General features: G+C 44.1%; 1 protein-coding gene across 2 annotated transcripts in view; it reads left to right on the top strand.

Annotated features, from left to right (window-relative positions):
• Positions 1 to 20,948, top strand: part of LOC146869038 (proteasome subunit beta type-7-like) — a 52,668-nt gene extending 31,720 nt beyond the window's left edge. The window contains exons 4-9 of one of the 2 annotated variants that reach the window (XR_014969640.1): positions 4,339 to 4,479; positions 9,649 to 9,764; positions 10,147 to 10,205; positions 12,874 to 13,025; positions 13,458 to 14,542; positions 20,272 to 20,948. Coding sequence is in view for 1 of the 2 variants with exons in the window: in XM_085624150.1 (XP_085480276.1) it covers positions 4,339 to 4,479; positions 9,649 to 9,764; positions 10,147 to 10,205; positions 12,874 to 13,025; positions 13,458 to 13,569 (580 nt within the window). In the remaining variant the exon portion in view is untranslated. Of the gene's footprint in view, positions 1 to 4,338; positions 4,480 to 9,648; positions 9,765 to 10,146; positions 10,206 to 12,873; positions 13,026 to 13,457 lie in introns of both variants that reach the window. The other variant, XM_085624150.1, reaches the window with a different exon arrangement.
• Positions 20,949 to 21,502: the final 554 nt, after the last annotated feature.

The raw sequence follows: 21,502 nt of genomic DNA, 5'->3' as shown, positions 1-21,502 counted from the left end.
GAGGCCATCACCATTACACAAGACACTGTCATAACCTCCAACATCTAGCGGGCATTGAGGCCATCACCATTACACAAGACACTGTCATAACCTCCAACATCTAGCGGGCATTGAGGCCATCGCCATTACACAAGACACTGTTCATCCCCTCCCCTCCAACATCTAGCGGGCATTGAGGCCATCGCCATTACACAAGACACTGTTCATCCCCTCCCCTCCAACATCTAGCGGGCATTGAGGCCATCACCATTACACAAGACACTGTTCATAGCCTCCAACATCTAGCGGGCATTGAGGCCATCACCATTACACAAGACACTGTTCATAACCTCCAACATCTAGCGGGCATTGAGGCCATCACCATTACACAAGACACTGTTCATAGCCTCCAACATCTAGCGGGCATTGAGGCCATCACCATTACACAAGACACTGTTCATCACCTCCAACATCTAGCGGGCATTGAGGCCATCACCGTTACACAAGACACTGTTCATAACCTCCAACATCTAGCGGGCATTGAGGCCATCACCATTACACAAGACACTGTTCATAACCTCCAACATCTAGCGGGCATTGACGCCATCACCATTACACAAGACACTGTTCATTACCTCCAACATCTAGCGGGCATTGAGGCCATCACCATTACACAAGACACTGTTCATTACCTCCAACATCTAGCGGGCATTGAGGCCATCACCATTACACAAGACACTGTTCATAACCTCCAACATCTAGCGGGCATTGAGGCCATCACCATTACACAAGACACTGTTCATAGCCTCCAACATCTAGCGGGCATTGAGGCCATCACCATTACACAAGACACTGTTCATTACCTCCAACATCTAGCGGGCATTGAGGCCATCACCATTACACAAGACACTGTTCATAACCTGCAACATCTAGCGGGCATTGAGGCCATCACCATTACACAAGACACTGTTCATAGCCTCCAACATCTAGCGGGCATTGAGGCCATCACCATTACACAAGACACTGTTCATAACCTCCAACATCTAGCGGGCATTGAGGCCATCACCATTACACAAGACACTGTTCATAGCCTCCAACATCTAGCGGGCATTGAGGCCATCACCATTACACAAGACACTGTTCATAACCTCCAACATCTAGCGGGCATTGAGGCCATCACCATTACATAAGACACTGTTCATCACCTCCAACATCTAGCGGGCATTGAGGCCATCACCATTACATAAGACACTGTTCATCACCTCCAACATCTAGCGGGCACTGAGGCCATCGCCATTACACAAGACACTGTTCATAGCCTCCAACATCTAGCGGGCATTGAGGCCATCACCATTACACAAGACACTGTTCATAACCTCCAACATCTAGCGGGCATTGAGGCCATCACCATTACACAAGACACTGTTCATAGCCTCCAACATCTAGCGGGCATTGAGGCCATCACCATTACACAAGACACTGTTCATAACCTCCAACATCTAGCGGGCATTGAGGCCATCACCATTACATAAGACACTGTTCATCACCTCCAACATCTAGCGGGCATTGAGGCCATCACCATTACATAAGACACTGTTCATCACCTCCAACATCTAGCGGGCACTGAGGCCATCGCCATTACACAAGACACTGTTCATAACCTCCAACATCTAGCGGGCATTGAGGCCATCACCATTACACAAGACACTGTTCATAGCCTCCAACATCTAGCGGGCATTGAGGCCATCACCATTACACAAGACACTGTTCATAACCTCCAACATCTAGCGGGCATTGAGGCCATCACCATTACACAAGACACTGTTCATAGCCTCCAACATCTAGCGGGCATTGAGGCCATCACCATTACACAAGACACTGTTCATAACCTCCAACATCTAGCGGGCATTGAGGCCATCACCATTACATAAGACACTGTTCATCACCTCCAACATCTAGCGGGCATTGAGGCCATCACCATTACATAAGACACTGTTCATCACCTCCAACATCTAGCGGGCACTGAGGCCATCGCCATTACACAAGACACTGTTCATAGCCTCCAACATCTAGCGGGCATTGAGGCCATCACCATTACACAAGACACTGTTCATAACCTCCAACATCTAGCGGGCATTGAGGCCATCACCATTACACAAGACACTGTTCATAGCCTCCAACATCTAGCGGGCATTGAGGCCATCACCATTACACAAGACACTGTTCATAACCTCCAACATCTAGCGGGCATTGAGGCCATCACCATTACATAAGACACTGTTCATCACCTCCAACATCTAGCGGGCATTGAGGCCATCACCATTACATAAGACACTGTTCATCACCTCCAACATCTAGCGGGCACTGAGGCCATCGCCATTACACAAGACACTGTTCATAACCTCCAACATCTAGCGGGCATTGAGGCCATCACCATTACACAAGACACTGTTCATAACCTCCAACATCTAGCGGGCATTGAGGCCATCGCCATTACACAAGACACTGTTCATCACCTCCAACATCTAGCGGGCATTGAGGCCATCACCATTACATAAGACACTGTTCATCACCTCCAACATCTAGCGGGCACTGAGGCCATCGCCATTACACAAGACACTGTTCATAACCTCCAACATCTAGCGGGCATTGAGGCCATCACCATTACACAAGACACTGTTCATCACCTCCAACATCTAGCGGGCATTGAGGCCATCACCATAACACAAGACACTGTTCGTACTCTGTAAAATCCTGTGAATAGAGGAGCCATCGCCAGATGTACTTCATAACCTTCAAATTCTAGTGAGTTTTGAACCCTTCACCCTTACACAAGACGCTCTTGATAGCCTCTCCACCACTTTGCAAGAACCCACACCAAGAACCTCAGAACAATCATCAACAGCAAACTAGACAGGAGTGCACAAGTCAACGCCGTCAGGGCATCCTGTTTCCACACCCTGAAAATACTGAGGAAGATCTTCAAATGGCTCCCACGCAACACAAGAAGAATTGCCGCTCACACCCTAGTCACCAGCAGGCTGGACTATGAGAGCAGGCCCTATGCCCAGACCACCAAGCAACTCACTAAAAGACTACAGACCCCCCCGAACTCATCCTCAACCTCACATTACACCACACCTCAGAGACCTACTCTGGCGTCCAATACATAAACACGCTCAATTCAGACTTCTCACACACATTCAAGGCACTCCCAACTCAAGCCCCACCTACCTGAACAGTCACATCTCCTTCCACCAACCATCCAGACACGCCTGCTCCGCAGGACTTCTGCAACATCCCACGCGTACACAGAACCAGCTAAGGTGGATGGGAGTTCTCTTGCATAGCTCCTAAAGCGTGGAACGGCCTCCCACTCCACACTAGAGCCTCCTCCGCTCTTCTTGAATTCTGCAAGAAGCTGAAAATCTGGCTTTTCAATTCACCAACCTGGCATAGGCAGCGTCGGGCACACACACCTGCTCAGCACCAGGAAATCTGTGCGGGAGATGGCACAGGACACAGTTTCTACCCACTAACATCTAGTGTGTACTGAATCCCTCACCATTCCACAAGACCCGTCATAACTTCTAATGTTTGGGGAGTATCTAAGCCATCACCCTTACACAAAGACGCACTTTATACACTGCCATATCTAGTAAGTCGCATCTCCTCCCACCCACCACTGGCTGCTGTATCTCTCCATATCAAGCTACCATTTAATGTTGAGCTTTACTTTATTATTTCAGTGCATTCGGACATTTGTAGTCTCCGTTTCCTTCAGTTGAACCAACTAGGCTAACTCACCTGATAAAATATAGATTTATAGATGGGTAACAGGGAATTTTCGGTATGTTTTTCACTGAGGGGTTGTGAGTGACGTCAAATAGACAATAAGAGCGAAGCCTGGGTCTGGGAATCTTCCCATGCAAGGAAATTGTTGGCTATAAGAATATGCACCGGAAGAAACACTAGAACTGACATGGGATGGGGTGCATCCTTAGCTCCTACGTTTCTCATTTCCTTGCATAGGTAGTTCTAGTTCTTCCAGTCCAGTTCTTCCCGCTCTTTTCTAATATTCTAACAGGACTACGGGGCCTAGAATGTGAAAGGCGCACTAAGTGCGTTTGTTTACAAAGATATTAATTGTAAAATTTAATTTCTTGTGCAACACCGCCACCTGCCGGCTATTTTATGCAACAAATATGACCTCTCAAACAGTGTGGCCCCATACTGGGAGATGTCAGTGCAGCAGAGGCCCGCATCCAGGGAGGGTGTTTTGAGGTAAGTTTCTGATACCCGACACTGTGCGCTGACTCCTGTTTTCTTGCACCCCCCCCCCCCCCCCCCCCCGCACAGCTGCTGCGGAGCCGGCGTGGCGGCCGACGCAGAGGTGACCACACAGCTCATATCCTCCAACATGCTGCTGCACGCCCTCTCCACCGGCCGCACCCCCCGCGTGGTGACCGTCAACAGGATGCTGAAACAGATGCTGTTCAGGTGGGTGCCAGGGCAGGCCCGGGCCCTTGAGTCCAGTGAAATATATTATTCAGCGAAATCATACAGATTCTACAGTCTTTCGCAGTCTAATCTGCTATTACAAGTTATGTCGCTTTTCTAGCATCACAGCTGCTTCGAGGCGCCCTGGGGGAATAGAAAAGCGAAGCAAGGGTTCAGAGGGAGAGTGTGAGGAAATGTAAGGAGTGTGGGAATAGATACGAGGGTGTAGTAATCGCGCATCCAATGAAATCAGGAGAATTATCTCTTTGAAGAAAGTTTAAGTTTATTCATGACAAGACCCACGACCTTCTTCTTCCAGTGCCCCAGTCTGTTGTACAATCAAACCCAAACATTCTCTCATGACCTAGTAAGAATTCTATACTCTACATTCCTTAAAGCAACAAACATTAAATAACACTTATACCCCTACTTACATAAGAAATTCACTTCCACATATTACACATCCCCCTTTCCATAAATCAAATGAGAAATTGAAGCAATAACACAAAATATATATATACAAATATACAATAAAAATGCACACAAAATACATTGACTCTAAAATTGATAAAGGAAAATCAAACAGAGGAAATATACATATTTACAAATCATTAATAATATACAAAGTCCCTTGAATGAATAGGAGCAGATCTCATTCTAGAACTACTCCTGACTGAAGCATCTCCACCACCTGTAGACTGGAAACTAGATGGCGGAGAAGGAACAACTGTATCGTCACTGCTCCCCATACCATCTCCTTGATTCAAATGCTCATGCAAATCCCTACTGCGGCCCGCACATGTATGAGCATCTAAGTCAAACCAATCCTGTCATACGTTGCTACCATGTGCCTTCACCCTTTCATAAATGATGCCAGCTTGCTTAGGAGTTATTTTGACTAAAGCATTGCAATTCCACCACCCCCTATCCTGCAATAGAACTGCTGTCCTGTTCATCCTTACAACTTTTACAGGTTCAGAGAATTTTGACTGCCCCTTACGAACCCTATACGGTTTTTTGATAAGGACCCAATCTCCCACACTCAAAGTTCCTTCTTTAACATGCATCCTGGAATCATAGTTCTTTTTATAACAATCTTGTTTTTCACGGACATGTTCTCTGAGACTTTGTAAGTCTACTTTTTGATAACGTTCCACTTTATCCAATAACCAATTTGGGCTAATGGCAGTAATAGGTTTCCTTCCTCTCAACAAAATAAAAGGAGCCACATCTGTTGTACTCTGTGGTGTAATATTATAATTCCACACCTTGAACTGTAAGTAATCTCTGACATCAAGGTTATTAGCAATTGTCGTTTGAACACCTTCCTTAATTAATCTATTTGCCCTTTCAACTAAGCCATTGGAAGAGGGACTATATAAAGGTACCCTTATGTGTTTTACATCATTTTTATCCAGAAAATTGGTGAACAACTCAGAAATAAAATGGGAGCCATTATCCGTAACAATCTCCTTAACTCTCCCTTCTATATAAAACAGATGTTTCAAAAATGTTATGACAGACACAGAATCAGCAGACTTAACAAAAGAAAAGTACAACCATTTTGAAAAATAATCAATAGCCACAATCAAAAACCTTTTATCACAACCCACCATGTTAATGGGGCCCGAAAAATCTAACCCAATTTTTTCCCAAGCATTGTTGGGCCAAGTAACCGGACATAAAGGAACCGTAGAGGTCTTCCAATGCTTGTCTGAACACAAGCATTTCGTGCAAGAATCAACAAATCTTCTAACCTGCCCATCAATACCTGCCCACCAATAAATTTGTTTAATTTTCTTTGACGTTGCCGAAATACCTAAATGTCCTTCATGTGCCAAAGCAATAATTTTTGGACGTAAAACACTGGGAGGGACAAACAAATCTTGTCGAACCAAGATATCATTAACAATCGACATTTCGGAAGCAACCTGATGAAAACATCTCAACTCCATTGACATAGATCTTTCATTGGGCCAACCATCAATTAAAAATTTCTTTACTTGAGTCATACACTCATCTTTGTCACAATTCTCAACCCATTCTTTCTCAGAAATCCGAAATTGTTCATTTATATCTCCAATAGTAAACACGTACTCCAATCCTTCCCATTTTTTATCCTTGACATCCACCACATCATCACATTCAACAGGTAGGCGTGATAAACAGTCCGCTCTAACATTTTTCCCACCGGGAATGTATTTTATGTCAAAGTTGAATTCCTGTAACCTAGCCAACAATCTAATCAGTCTAGATGAAGCTTTATTCGAACAACTATCTCCCAACATGTATATTAAGGGTTTATGATCCGTATGCAATTCAAATTTGCTCCCCCAAATGTACATTTTACATTTTTCAGAGGCCCAAGAGCACGCTAATGCTTCCCTTTCGATTGTACTATAGTTTTTCTCAGCCATATTCAAGGTACGTGAGGCAAATGCAATGGTACATTCCTGACCATTAACCATTTGACTGAGGACTGCCCCTAGACCTCTTCCACTGGCATCAACTGTAATTATGCACTTCGCCCCATACTTAAATGGCTTAATTGCAGAAGCAGAAGTGATTCATTTTTTTACAGCCTCAAACGCCTCCTGACAATCCTTGGACCATATGAATTTCTCATTTTTTTCAAGAGATTCCTTAAAGGCTGCACAACTACTGCATAACCTTGCACAAAACGTGCGTAGTACTCACTCAGGCCTAAAAACGCCCTAAGGGAATCTTTGTCACCTGGAACTGCCGCTTCATGTATACCTTTAACAATGATCCTTTGGGTCTGATACCATCACCAGAAATGTTGTGTCCTAAATAATTAACCTGTTGTGCTATGGCGTGACCTAGTAAGAATTCTATACTCTACATTCCTTAAAGCAACAAACATTAAATAACACTTATGCCCCTACTTACATAAGAAATTCCCTTCCACATATTACAGAGGGAAAGATAGGATAGCAAATAGAAAATAAGTGAACGAGGAGGGAAGGAACATCAGAGAGTGTGGAGAGCTGTATTTCTTATGCTTATGTTTTGTGGTATTTTCTTGTATCAATAAAGTTATTTGTATATCAAGTGTGATGTAATAAGAATGTATTAGGTCACTGCGCTCTTAGATCTAGAACTCCTGTTGAGTTTGTGTCATTCTTTGCTTGTCTGCAACTGGAGCTGTCGTGGGTCTCTGTAACAGTAATAACTTGAATACTTACTTGAAGGCTCAGTTTCTTCAGTTCACCGGGACACCCTCTTACAGAGAGGGAACACGTGGAATTACGGAGGGAGAAGAGAGACGCGGAGAAAAGGAATAAATATGAGAGGGATGGAAGGAATGGCCTAGATTAGAGTAGGAGGAACTGAGACGCAAAGCAAGGGATTGAGAGGAAAAAGGTTGGAATTAAGGGGCAAGAAGGGTCTATGAGAGGGAGGCGGGGGTGTGAGAAGTTAAAAGTTAAGTGTCGGCTTGATGCAAAGCTAAGTAAGGTACTTGTAAAAACCACAGAGAACTTTCTTGATGTTTATACCACAACATGGCTTGCGCGACATCTGACTGGTGTCAGTCATTGGTGCCAAATTACAGGACGCCTTTAACGGTTATTCAAACTGAAAAAGCCCATACTACTAACGTGTGAAATTGATTCTGGAAAGAGTATTTATAGCTGTCTTCATCGATTTAAGATCATTTCAGCTATGAATGCTGTTTGACATGATTCCTGCAACCAAGTATTCTTAAACATCTATGAGGTCATTACCTTATCTACTGCAATTGATAAAACAAAATAGATGGTGTATAATAATGTTAATTCTTCCATTAATTGCTATCAGCAGTTATCCCTTTCATTGATATTTGCATATAGAATTATCTGCAGTCTAGGATAGAGGATTGCAGACAAAGATCACTCCTTCCCCCGATGAAGACTTCAAAAAGTTATAGCATAGCCAAAAAACCAGCTCGAATGTAATTTGCAGCAAATCTTCTCTTCTGTGGCTGTTATGAAAATGAGATAATGTTTCTTTTCATATACAGTACCACAGGGCTACTTTAAGAATTGACTAAATTACCTCAAAATTACTTTTCTTGATCTGTGTGGAACGGTGACGTGTTTCAGTCGTGTTAGGGATTTTTACGTATATTTTTAATATGTTTGTCCAATAGATTCTGATACTTTGAAAAATGTTCTTTGGTCTTGGCCATAGTATATGTTGATCGCGCCTCCGAGAACATTATGGTATTCAAAAGAATAGAGGTTATTTCGCCACCCTGGCTATATGAACTTATGAATCATAGGTTTATTGTGTAGGTAAAGTGGCTGGAAAGGCTGAAGTAATTCCCCTTCCAGGATGAGAAGGGGGACGTATTACTCCCACATTTGATGGAGGTGAAGATAAAGGGCTTTTTGCAGTGAAAATAAGTTTAAAAAAAAGTGATTTTGCACTGAGGGCTCCATTCCCTCTAGGAATTCTGTGCTATATAGTTTCCGCACAGAGACTAGTAGCCTGTCGGAAATGCCGCAAGACATTCTCACTAGATCCCTGCATATGGCTGAGCTGTCCAGCCACATGATTGGGAATATCTACTATAAAAAACAGTAAAAGTAGGTTTGGTGATGTAAATCTCTGCCCATAGTTTTAAGTTTTTTTGAAAATGTGGCATGTGTTGGGCCCACCTAGAAGTATTCTTGGCATTCCTCTTAAAAAAAGACCAGACTAGACTTTGAATTTATTTCTGTGAAATTGCTTGTGTTGCTGTTGCCTCCTAGAGACAGCTTTGACTGCTTGCCCTTACTGCCTATGGAGAGTCAAGTGTACAACGGGCAAAAACAGCAGCCCCGGGCGCTGGTAGTAAATGACAGACGCCAAAGTAGATACTGCCAGTAACTACTGACCTCACACGTCCCTGTTCTGAGATTTAAGGAATGCTTGGTAATGACCACCCCGTCTTCTCATTTCTCCCCCCCCCCCCTCCCTGAAGATGTTCGTCTAGTCGTTGTATGTTGGCGCCGTACAACCCAGCACTGGGAGCTGAGGCAGGCATGCTCTTGGTCACCGCGTCCTCCGTTTAGATCCAAGTGGCTGCGTATTCCGTGTGCAATGGTGCTTTAGCACAGGTCGAGAAGCGATTAAGGTCATGCATGTTCTTACTTCTGTGCATATGACTGCCCTACTCTGCCACAGGTACCAGGGCCATATTGGCGCATCTATAATTGTGGGCGGCGTGGATTGCAAGGGATCCCACCTGTACACCATCTACCCCCATGGATCCACCGACACGCTTCCCTTCGTTGCCATGGGTAAGACTTTCTTTCCTGTACTGTAAGCATGACTGAGGTGTTTGAGTAATGGACAGTGCACCATGGTGGAGAGAATGCCATTATGACTATGACACAAGTAGACATAGTACCTGTAGAGACTTATAGATAGATTAATGCTCACTAATGGATGGACGTGTATAAGAGAGCGAATGACCGACCGAGAGGCAGACAAACACACACGGCCATGGATGGAGAGATGAGCAGACACAGAGACTGGCAGATACACCGTTTGATAGACCACAAATTCATAAATGTAGACAGATCAGACATACATACTCTACCTCTGGAGCTGTCGCTAGATGATGAGGGGTGACTTGTCACTAGATGCTGGTTCTAATCCGTTCTCATCTTGCGGCCACAGGTTCCGGATCAGATGCTGCCATCGCTGTATTGGAAGATCGTTTCAAGCCCAACATGGAGGTGAGAGTTTCTCCCCATGTAGCAATGGTTTTCACTAATGTCGCTTTATCACCCAGTGCACAGAAGGAGGGGTGATGATTGTGCTGCACATATGTGGTAATACACCAGCGCTATCAGTATTACAGAGGGGGCTGCGGGCCCTTCTGTAATGCCAAAGTGCCCCAGGGACACACAAAGCGGTGGCACACGCCTGTGGTAATACGGCCTCTGGTGTAGAGATCTTTGTAAAGCCTACAGGTCACCAGTTTTCAGTCCTGGAAGGTTAACTAAGCTTTAGATCTTTCAGAAGCTAACAAAATGGACACTATTAAGTTACTAATAACACTTTTTATTTACAAAATTCACTTTGAGACGTGCAGTGTATAAATATTTTATATTATAATATAATACAATGTGACGCTATATAATATATGCTAATCTCACTTTAAGATTATTGCAATAACAGATGCATGCTGAAGTCAGAAATCACCTGTAATACCAATATTATGTCACTTCTAACAACTTTGTATTAGTTGCATAGCCATGAGTTGAATTCCGACTACGGACTTGCAATTTGAAAAGACACGTCATAGTTTTGTTGTTCAAAAAACTTTCTTCCAACCCGGTTGTCATGAGCAATTTTCACTCATATCTTTGCTCCTTTTGCCATCCAAAGCACTAGAACAGCACATTCATGCTCAGGTTTCTTTTTTGTTGAATTCAAATCTTTCCTGGACTCTAATTAGTCTGGTTTAAGACCATTTCATAGCACTGAAGCTGCTTTACTGTTTGTCACTGAATCTGCTTTCCTGTGTCACTGAATCTACTTTCCTGTGTCACTGAATCTACTTTCCTGTGTCACTGAATCTGCTTTCCTGTATGTCACTGAATCAGCTTTCCTGTATGTCACTGAATAAGCTTTCCTGTACGTCACTGAATCTACTTTCCTTTCGTGTATGTCACTGAACCTGCTTTACTGTAAGTCACTGATTCTACTTTTCTGTATGTCACTGAATCTACATTCCTATATGTCACTGAATCTGCTTTCATGTATGTCACTGAATCTGCTTTCATGTATGTCACTGAATCTGCTTTCATGTATGTCACTGATAATCTTAAACTTGCAGTGGATCGGGGAGTCCTGGCTTCCTAGATCCTCCTGGATATCTCGGCAGCTATTGTGTCCCATATTATTCTTCTGCTTTGTCTTGCATATTGTGGCTCATACTCAACATTGATAAGACTTATAATTATTGCCGCCCCCAGTGCATGGTCAGCTGCTTTATGACCACCTGAGGCGGAGTACTCTACCCTCCCATACTCACTCTGCCAAAAACATGGGAGCTTGCTTTAATCCCACTCTGCCATTTTGCACCCAGCATATTCTTTCATCTTCAGGTCATCCAAAGTATTATTCTTTTTCTTCCAAAGGACCCCCACAGTGCCATGGTACAGTCCATTTTTATGTCTGAGCTTGAACGTGCATCTCTCCTCAGCCTCCTCTGCCCTGCCGCTGTCTCTTCTGGTCCCCGCTCTTTGCCCTGGTTTCCTTCGGAAGTGGTCGGCGTCTGTGATCCTCTGCCTCTGTTATGGGGCTTGTCATGGTTTAGATCCCAAACATATTTTGAAAAAACCAAAAAAAACAGGTCATGTATCAACCATTCCACACCCGATGCTCTCAGGCTCAACTGTATTCCAAAAGTCCATAAACTCCATTCTGAATGCAGAAATATTGACTTTCCGGCCACTGGCTGCGGGTATCATAAAGCCAGGATCTCATCATCAGGTCTCCTGATAATGATCCTAAGTTTTTTTGCATTCCTGATTCTGTGCACTGCTTCCTCCATTAGCTTCAGGACACTTTTAGTGGTAATAGCGCGCTGTATAATTGTATATTGTGTTTATCTAGTGGAAGTCATGTGCCGGCAGGACTAGCAAGTGCAGCAGAAGAGACACCGTGCATGCTATCCCCTCGTAGACAGGCCATGCGGCACAAAGTTGGAATGGAGTGGGAGGCTAAGGGCCAGGGTGATTGCAGGGGTAACGTCTGTGGTGTAGAATTTAGAAGCGAAGAACAACTGTACTCATCACTGCTAAGTAAGATCATGAACTGGGCAGATGTCACTCCCTTCTCAAACCACCAAAAAACCAGAAGCATGTGTCACTTACTCCCAGCACTATCTGATGAACCAGCCCCCAGCAGAGCTCTTGTAAATAGCCAAGGTGAATGCCTGATGATTGCAGATTGCCAGATGTGGTTGTGGGAATCCGCTTTGCTATGTCTGCTGCGGGCTGGGATTGATGGGACAATGAGAGGCCTAGTGCCTATGTGTAGGATGTTTGGCTTCTCTTCCCTCCACACCATGTGATTTCTTTGAGTATAAGCCGGGCTGTCCCAGCAGAAGGTAAGTGAGTGAATGTTGATCTACAATACTATTGTCTGGAATACGAAGCTGTCCCTCCAGCATGTGTGTGATAGTAGATTATTCCTAGAACGCGTCTCTCCGCCGTACAACTCTGCATCTCTTTTCCTAATGTGTGTTCCTGGAGTTGTACTTCTCTTGCTTATTGCTTTGCCTTCAGACTCCCCACGGGTATACAGGATCACATAGAAGTGACATCCAATTTCACTACTTCTATTGCCTTTTCTTCCCTTTTGCCATTTTTCGGTCCACTTCATCGCTCACAGCGTGAGGATGCCAAACAGCTGGTGCGGGAGGCCATTACTGCTGGAATCACATGTGACTTGGGATCCGGGAGCAATGTGGACTTGTGCATCATCACCAAGGAGGGCACGGAGTCTCTGCGTGGGTATGACAGCCCAGGCCAGAGCGGACACAGGTGAGCCTGAAACAGTTCTGCTCCTGAGCATCTTTACTCATGCATATCCCTAATAGACTCTTGGCAACTTGTAGCTGGTCTTTTCTTAAAGGGTTATAATTGTGAATTCTTCCTGTGAATTCTGCTGCAGGAAATGTTACCCCAGTATGTAGTTAGCAGTGCAATGTGTCTCCAATGTGAAGCTGTGCTTCCCCCTTGTCTGGCAGAGCAAAACAGTAGAACTCTGATTGAGACCACATGAGAAATAATGTGTCTGGATAAGCGGTTTGTTGGATCTTTTTAGATGGTGTTTGTACCTGTGACCCCTACAATTGCTCCATTTTAAGGAATCCTGTCTCCACCGTCATAACAATGTGTTTCTGTGCTCCATGGATCGATGTCAAGTTATCACAAGTGTCTAACTCAAGCCCTCTGAACCTGTTGTTTTCCCAGGCTTGGGTCTTACCGTTACCGGAAGGGGACCACCGCAGTGCTGACGAAAACCATCACGTCCCTGGAGCTTGAAGTAGTGGAAGAGGCGGTGCAACCCATGGACACAGAATGAAATCCACTGTGAGCTTTCATCAGTCCTGAACTAGAGGTGTATAAATGAGTCTATCTTCCCCAGCCAGGAGCAGAGGCATGAATGTCCCCCAGCCCTACAACACAGGGTTGCAACTTCCTCAATCCTGTGCCAGCTGTAGGCTAGTGGTGTCTGGCTAGCTTGCTCCATCCAAGAGCTGCCTCTATGCCATTTCTGTGTCATCAGCCAGACCTGGCAACAGGTGCACCAATCTTTCTACCATCCCTTATCCCTTCTCTAAATATATGAGGTCTCCGCACATTATATCACGAGCTGCGTGAAAACGACATGCAGCTCCGTCCTTTCGTCTTTGAGCAGCCCTTCAAGTTATGCTGCTCTTTTCATCCTCCCTTACAGGTCAGAACCTGTGGGCTGGATTGTACACCTCCTTCAATCCACCTTCAGTCCTAGGCCTCTGAGGAACAGCTACTCCCATCCCCCGTGCCTGGTCTGAGGAGCGCAACACTCCTTGGATTATCCACACGACCTGGGCCACATCTGTGAGGTTCCCTCCATTTTCACATTGCCATCAGAGGTGTGCAGCTCCTTCAATGCTCCTCCTCCCCTAAACTTAGAAAAGTGTTTTCTTTCTTTGAATCCACCCGCAGGTCCAGAGGTATACAGTTCAAGCTCTCCTCCCCGAGACACAGTGGTGCAGCTAACTTGCACTACACCCATGAGTCCCCATATGAAATTGCTACCCTCTATAGAAACATCACACATTTAGATTACATTACACTCTTTTTCTTTTCCTTTCTATACTTTTATTCAATTATTTTTAAAGGATTTTTTGATTAATTGTATAAAAAAAATCTTATTTTAGACAAAATTAGACATCTTGTTGCTTTTTGGGATATGTACCACTTCCTCAATAGATAAATCCCAAACATTGTAATGGAAAACAAAATACACAACTAATATTTGATTGATTCACTTTTCTTCTTCAGAAATAGATGTTCGAGGCATATGAGCTGTAGATTGTATACTTGAGCATAGATCGCCATCTGGTGTTGGACTCGGATGTTTGCAGTTTGTTTTTGTCGAAGAGGTCTTTGTAGTCACAGGATAGGTGACTCCTCCTTATGGTGATTGTGCGCATGGGCATCGACTCCATCTTAAGATTGTTTTTTCCGCCATCAGGTTTGGATATAAACGGCTGCGCTTCGGGGCGGTATTGTATTCGATTCCCCTTCGACGCGCAATCCTTTACCGCTCGACAGTATTGTTTTTGATCGTGCTCCTTGACGCGGATCCAACACAAATTTCAACACCTTCGATTACAGTCGTCGAGGCGGGCCATTGGGCCTATCCGCGCCATCAGGCCCTACAGCTAATGTAAAGAACTCCATTCAAATAATGCCCCCTGTGTGGTGCCAAGTTCCCACACACTGATGTCCACGAGGTCTGTAACCTTTGCCTCTCTCCAGAACACGAGGACAAAGATTGCCCGGCCTGCGCTTCATTCATATCGAAGAGAACCATACGTTATCACCGGGCTCTACGTCACATAATGTCTCGATCCACTACCTCGGTGCTGGACGACATCTTCGATGCAGGCCCTGATGCTCCAGAGGAACAAGAACCACAAAATGAGGACATCAGCGTCTCCGAGACCGACGAATCAGAGGCCAAATATCAGATGGTTACTCCAGGGCAACGAACCATGAGTACCGACATCGACACCCCTTGCTCTTCTCAAAAACATAAGGCTCCGGTAACACCGTCACCTTCCGGCTCAGGTCGACACCTTGACAGAACTTCTGATGCCCCGCCTTCAGGCTCGGCTGCGAAGTTCAAAGACAAGCCTTCAGACGACTCAGGACCGAGCCAGCCACGTATCGGTACCGAACTATCATTCTCGGTACCTAAACCCAAACATTCGGCACCGAAATACCATCCGAATAAACCCTTGAAGCCGCAACCAGGCCACAAATCTTCAGAGCCGAAAAAGAGCAAATCTTCGGAGCCGAAAAAACTCAACAAATCCTCAGAGCCCCAAAAATCCTCAGAGCCCAAAAAAGACCATAAATCCTCGGAGCCAAAAAAGGCCTCGGACTCCTCAGCTCCTCCAAAGCAAAAGTACACTAAAATTCCTCTTAAAGCTTCGGAATCAAGGCCAAAACAACCAAAATCATCGGTGCCGAACAAGGATACTGGATTAGAAGACCTATTTCAACCAGATCCAGTGGACCCTAAACAAAAAAAAACTTCATATTGATCCTAAAACTGGTAAAATCAAAACAATTCTATAAAAAAAGAGACCTTTGAACTCCCCAGCAGAACCCAAAATACCCTTAAAGAAGAGAGACATGGGAACGTCTCCAGCCAGGCCTTTCTCTCCTCCAAATATCCCCACTACACCACTTTACCACTTTCTCCAGCACACTCTCCAGTGCTTCCATATTCGCCTACACCACAAGATGGTGATGATGATCACCTTGAGTGTGGGAGTGGGGGGGATGAAATCCCACAAGAGGATAATGATGATGACACTACTCTCCCTCCACCTGATCCTTGGGAAAATTATGATAATCCACCAGACGCCTCAAATCTCCCCGATCCAGACTCCTACCCATCTAGGCCATCCCCCCAGATGACAACATAGGTTTTGCACAGCTCATGAACAGAGCTGCACAATATCATGGGGTCGAATTACATTCATACCCACGGGAAGAAGATTTTTTGTTGGAGACTTTCACACAGTCACAAAAATCAACAAGCACTCTACCTACGTTAAAGGGTATCATCAAACATGCACCTGACATTTTTAAAGATCTCGTTAGGGCTAGAGTTGTCAACTCCAGGTTCAAGAAAAAGTACAAGCCAGCTCCCAACGATCCAGCTTATATTAAAGCACAGCTCCCTCTAGATTCATTGGTGGTGTCAAATGCACGTAAACGTTTAAATTCCCAAACATCAGGGGATGCCCCACCTCCAGATAAGGAGTCTAAATTATTAGACGCATCTGGCGAACGCATTGCCTCACAAGCAGCAAATCACTGGCGCATTGTCAATACCCAAGCTTTACTGGCCAGGTATGCTAGGGCTCATTACGATGAACTTAAAAAGCTCATACAACATCTTCCCGATCAGTATAAGGCTAAGGCTAATGACCTCATACAAGAGGGAAAATTAATCACAAACACATAAAGTGTGCTCTTGATGCAGCCGACACAGCGTCCCATGCAGTTAACACAAGCGTTCTACTACACAGACACGCATGGCTGCACATATCTGGGTTTATACAAGAGGTGCAGTCCACAATTCGTAATCAACCCTTTGATCAAGAACACTTATTTGGACCCACTTTAGACACATCTTTGGAGAAAATGAAGAAGGACTCAGAAACTGCTAAGTCCATGGGAGCCCTACAGGCAACAACCAGTAGAGGTTCCTTGCGTCGCGTCTTTTATAGGTGCGCCTCTAAATCTATTGGGATGGACAACACTACATCCACCTACAAAAACACTGCTCAAACCTCTCCTAGCAGAGGCTATTTCAGAGGAGGTTATAGAGGCAACAACAACAAGGGTAGAGGCTGCGGTAATAACACCTGCACCTCTCCTACTACAAAACAGTGACTTCCCCCCGACCATTCCACTCCAGTCGGGGGAAAACTATCACAGTTCCTACCTGTCTGGAACGCCATAACCACAGACAAGTAGGTAAGACAAATTATCCAGTATGGTTACTGCCTGGAACTCACTTCAACTCCCCCATTGATACCCCCAAACAACGCCCGATGTCCCCAGAACATCTGACACTGTTAAAACAAGAGATTCTCTCCTTATTACAAAAACAGACAATAGAACCAGTTCCCTTACCTCATCAAGGAACAGGGATTTACTCTCTTTACTTTCTAATCTCAAAGAAAGACGGTGCTCTCAGACCAATACTAGACCTCCGACCGTTAAATCTCTGCATACAGTCAGACCACTTCCACATGGTCACTCTCCAACAGGTGCTCCCACTGCTCCAACAGGGCGATTTCCTTGCCACTCTAGACCTCAAGGACGCCCAATTTCATATTCCCATTCTCCCCGTTCACAGACATTTTTTACGGTTTGTAGTGGACCGATAACACATTCACGTGTTTCCATATCTTGTTGTCTGGCTCATAAAAGCCAAGCCACACACACAATGTGTAAACAATACACACAGAACAATCCAGCTTCTCCACGACTTGGGATTCACAATAAATCTACCTGAGTCACACCTTCAACCGTCTCACATTATTCAGCATCTAGGTGCCACAATAGATACCTCAAAAGCCCTTGCATACCCCAATCCAGTCAGGATAGCCAGCATGCAAGCTCTCATATCAAAATTCCAACCTCAGCACTCCCTTCCAGCTCGAGTGTTCATGCAGCTAATAGGTATGATGGCCTCTTGCATCCTCATCGTTCCTTATGCAAGACTTCAAATGCGTCCCCTACAAGTTGAACCAAGCTCAAGGCCAGTTAACAGATCTGATGTTGGTGGACAGCCGCACCCATCGCTCTCTGCAGTGGTGGAACACACAAAACCTATCCAAAGGGCGGTCGTTCCTCGACCCGGTTCCACAAATAGTGCTAACCACAGACGCATTGCTCACTGGATGGGGAGCTCAACTCCAAAACTAAACCATTTAGGTTATATGGACCCATCAACAAAAACAACTCCACATAAATCACCTGGAGTTACTGGCAATCTTTCTAGTAATAAAGTCTTTTCAACTTTTGCTGCTGGGCAAAGCTGTCTTGATCCGTCAGACAACATGACAGCAATGTATTACATACAAAATCAGGGGGGATACGCTCTCTTCAGCTCTCACAACTAGCGCAAAGCATATGGAGATGGGCCATTCCTCAAAACACTTACCTGCTCGCAAAACACAATCAGATTGCCAATCTACTCCGTCATCAAACACATCAGATCCACGAATAGGAACTTTATCCTCAAGTTCTTCTTCCATTCTTTCACATGTGGGGTCATCCAGACATAAATCTGTTCGGCACACGCCAAAACACAAAATGCCCAAGCTTCGCCTCCAGATATCCTCACCCATTGTCCAAAGACGATGCACTATGGATGAACTGGTCAGGCAGATTTGCATACGCTTTTCCACCTTATTCCGTTACTGGTTCGTAAGCTCAAACAACACTCCCTCACAATGATCCTAGTTGCTCCAACATGGGCACGCCAACCATGGTTCACAACTCTGTTGGAACTTTCAGTAGTGCCTCATCAAAAGCTCCACCTCTCTCCCAAATTCCTCACTCAGAACCATGGAGAGATAAGGCACCCAGATCCCAATCAACTCAATATTGCGATCTGGCTCCTGAAGTCCTAGAGTTTGGCTACCTTAATCTCTCACCAGACTGCATGAACATCATTAAGGAGGCTAGACGTCCTACGACTAGAGCATGCTATGCAGGAAAGCTGAAGCGATTTGCCATTTATTGTACAAGTAACAAATTCGATCCGCTAGATGCTTCCATCCAAAATATTATCTGTTATCTTTTACATCTACAACAATGTAACCTAGCATATACATCTATATGGTTACATCTTGCTGCTTACCTCCAAAACAGTCACTATTTGTAATTTTTTTGACGTACCCGCTATCAAAGCGTTTATGGAAGGACTTAAAAGAATAATTCCACCTAGAGTTCCACCTTCTCCGATATGGAATCTCAACATTGTCCTCACCAGACTTATGGGTCCCCCATTTGAAACTCTGCACAAAATCGAGTTACAATTCCTTACTTGGAAAGTAGCCTTCCTGGTAGCCATCACATCACTCAGAAGAGTTATTGAACTCCAAGCATTAACCATACAAGGACCATTTCTACAAATACACCATAGTAAAGTGGTTCTTAGGCCTAACCCAAAATTTCTACCTAAAGTGGTATCTGCCTTTCGCCTTAATCAGTCGGTTGAACTTCCAGGCTTTTTCCCTCAACCATCCCATTTCAAAAACAGGAATTGCAAGGTGTATTGTTAAATGCATCCAAATATGCTATCTCAAGGCTAAACTCACATTAACTATTCCCCCTAGAGCTCATTCCACACGCAAACTAGGGGCTTCTATTGCATTCTTAGGGAACATTCCTCTAGATGACATCTGCAAAGCAGCAACTTGGTCTTCGCCACATACTTTCACTAAACACTATTGTGTAGATGTGCAAGCAAAGCAACAAGCTACTGTGGGCCAGGCTGTATTAAGAACACTTTTTCACACTACTGCAACGGATGCAGGTTGCCACCGCTAGGGAGAAAACTGCTTTATAGTCTATGCTAAAGTATACAATCTACAGCTCATATGCCTCGAACGGAAAATGCTACTTACCAGTATGCATCTGTTCTTGGCATGTAGAGCTGTAGAGTTGTATAGGCCCAGCCAGCTCCCTGGGTACCTTTATCTTTTGCAGTATTATCTTATCTTACTTAGATACATCACATGGACATCCTTTTCTATTTTCTTCCTATCTCCATCATCACCCTTTATGGCGAAAAACAGTCTGAAGATAGAGTTGATGCCCATACGTACTATCACCATAAGGAGGAGTCACCTATCCGGTGACTACAAAGACTTCTTTGACAAAAACAAACTGCAAACATTTGAGCCGAACACCAGATGGCGATATATGGTAAAGTATACAACTCTACAGCTCTATATGCCAATAACATACTGGTAAGTAGCATTTTCCATCTGCTGATGGTGTGATGTACATCCATTCGGTGTCCTCCTGCTTTTGGAATTTTCACTATTTTGTTTACCTCGTGCCCAGTCTCCTTAATCAAATCTTTCCTCAAAACAATTCCGTTAATGTATTCAATTGTTTTTATTCTTTATTAATTTTTTCTTATAGTCTCAAAAAAGATGGCAGCTCATCTGCATCATTGATGCCTCTTGGATGTACGGTTCTCAATTTTTATAGCCAGAATATCTCTTGTTTTGATGCATTCAGTCTTGCATCTCCTGCTCCTCTATTGATTTTAAAACCTCTTAATATTTGATTCATCTGTTTGTGTTGGATTGTGCTTATATTGATTGAAATGTATGCCAATTGTTGATTTAACGTTCTTCACGCTTATATTGCAATGATGATGCTTCAAACATAACTTCCCAGAATGTTCTGTTATCCCTGTGTGCACTAGCCAACATCTTGCATGATCATTTACTTTAGTTTTACTGCCCATATTGGTGATCTGCAATATTTCTCTTTGTAATCACAATTACCACCATTCATTCAACAGTACATTTGAGTTTTTTGGTTCTGTGATCTTTTGTTTATGTAAAGATTCCTGATCTGATTTAATTAAGTAAAGCTCTAAACTATTTTCTCATTGATAAAATACAAGTATTTTTCTTTAAATGTGTTTCACATCCTGTTTTTTTTAGTTTCCAATGTTTGAAAATTGCTTTCCATATTTTGGATAATTGTTGAGAATAGTTTATTATGTAATTCGTTATGTATATCACCTTACATGATCCTCAATTCTGTTTTAGGGGCAGTACTTCCGGGGCAGTGAGGACAGAAGTGCTATAAAAGATTCCCCAAGATTGTATAGGGGCCTGGCAACATTCACCAGCTATTTCAGCTTTCTACGCTTCTAAACCAGTATATCATCTGGCCTTGTCTCCACACTTTATTATTTTCTTCCCTTCCTGGTTCCCTGTTCTACTGGCACACCTCATTATTCTCCAACTATTCTCCACCTTTGTTCCCCCTTATTTCTCCTGTTCCTGAATTTAAAAAGACCTCTATTTCGTTAACTGCATTGGCTCATCTACCAGGGGCAATATATGGTGATAAGGAATAACGGGGAGCCATTTTGAGAAAGTCCATTGGATATTTATCTGCTCTCCTGAATCACACTGGCACTTACTTACAATTTCCCTGATTCATCCCCTATCATGAATCACAGT

Source organism: Triturus cristatus, chromosome 1_1 (assembly GCF_964204655.1).
Source record: "Triturus cristatus chromosome 1_1, aTriCri1.1, whole genome shotgun sequence".
NCBI lineage: Eukaryota > Metazoa > Chordata > Amphibia > Caudata > Salamandridae > Triturus > Triturus cristatus.
Note: the sequence above shows the minus strand (reverse complement) of the source record. Positions and strands in the feature narration are given on the sequence as shown.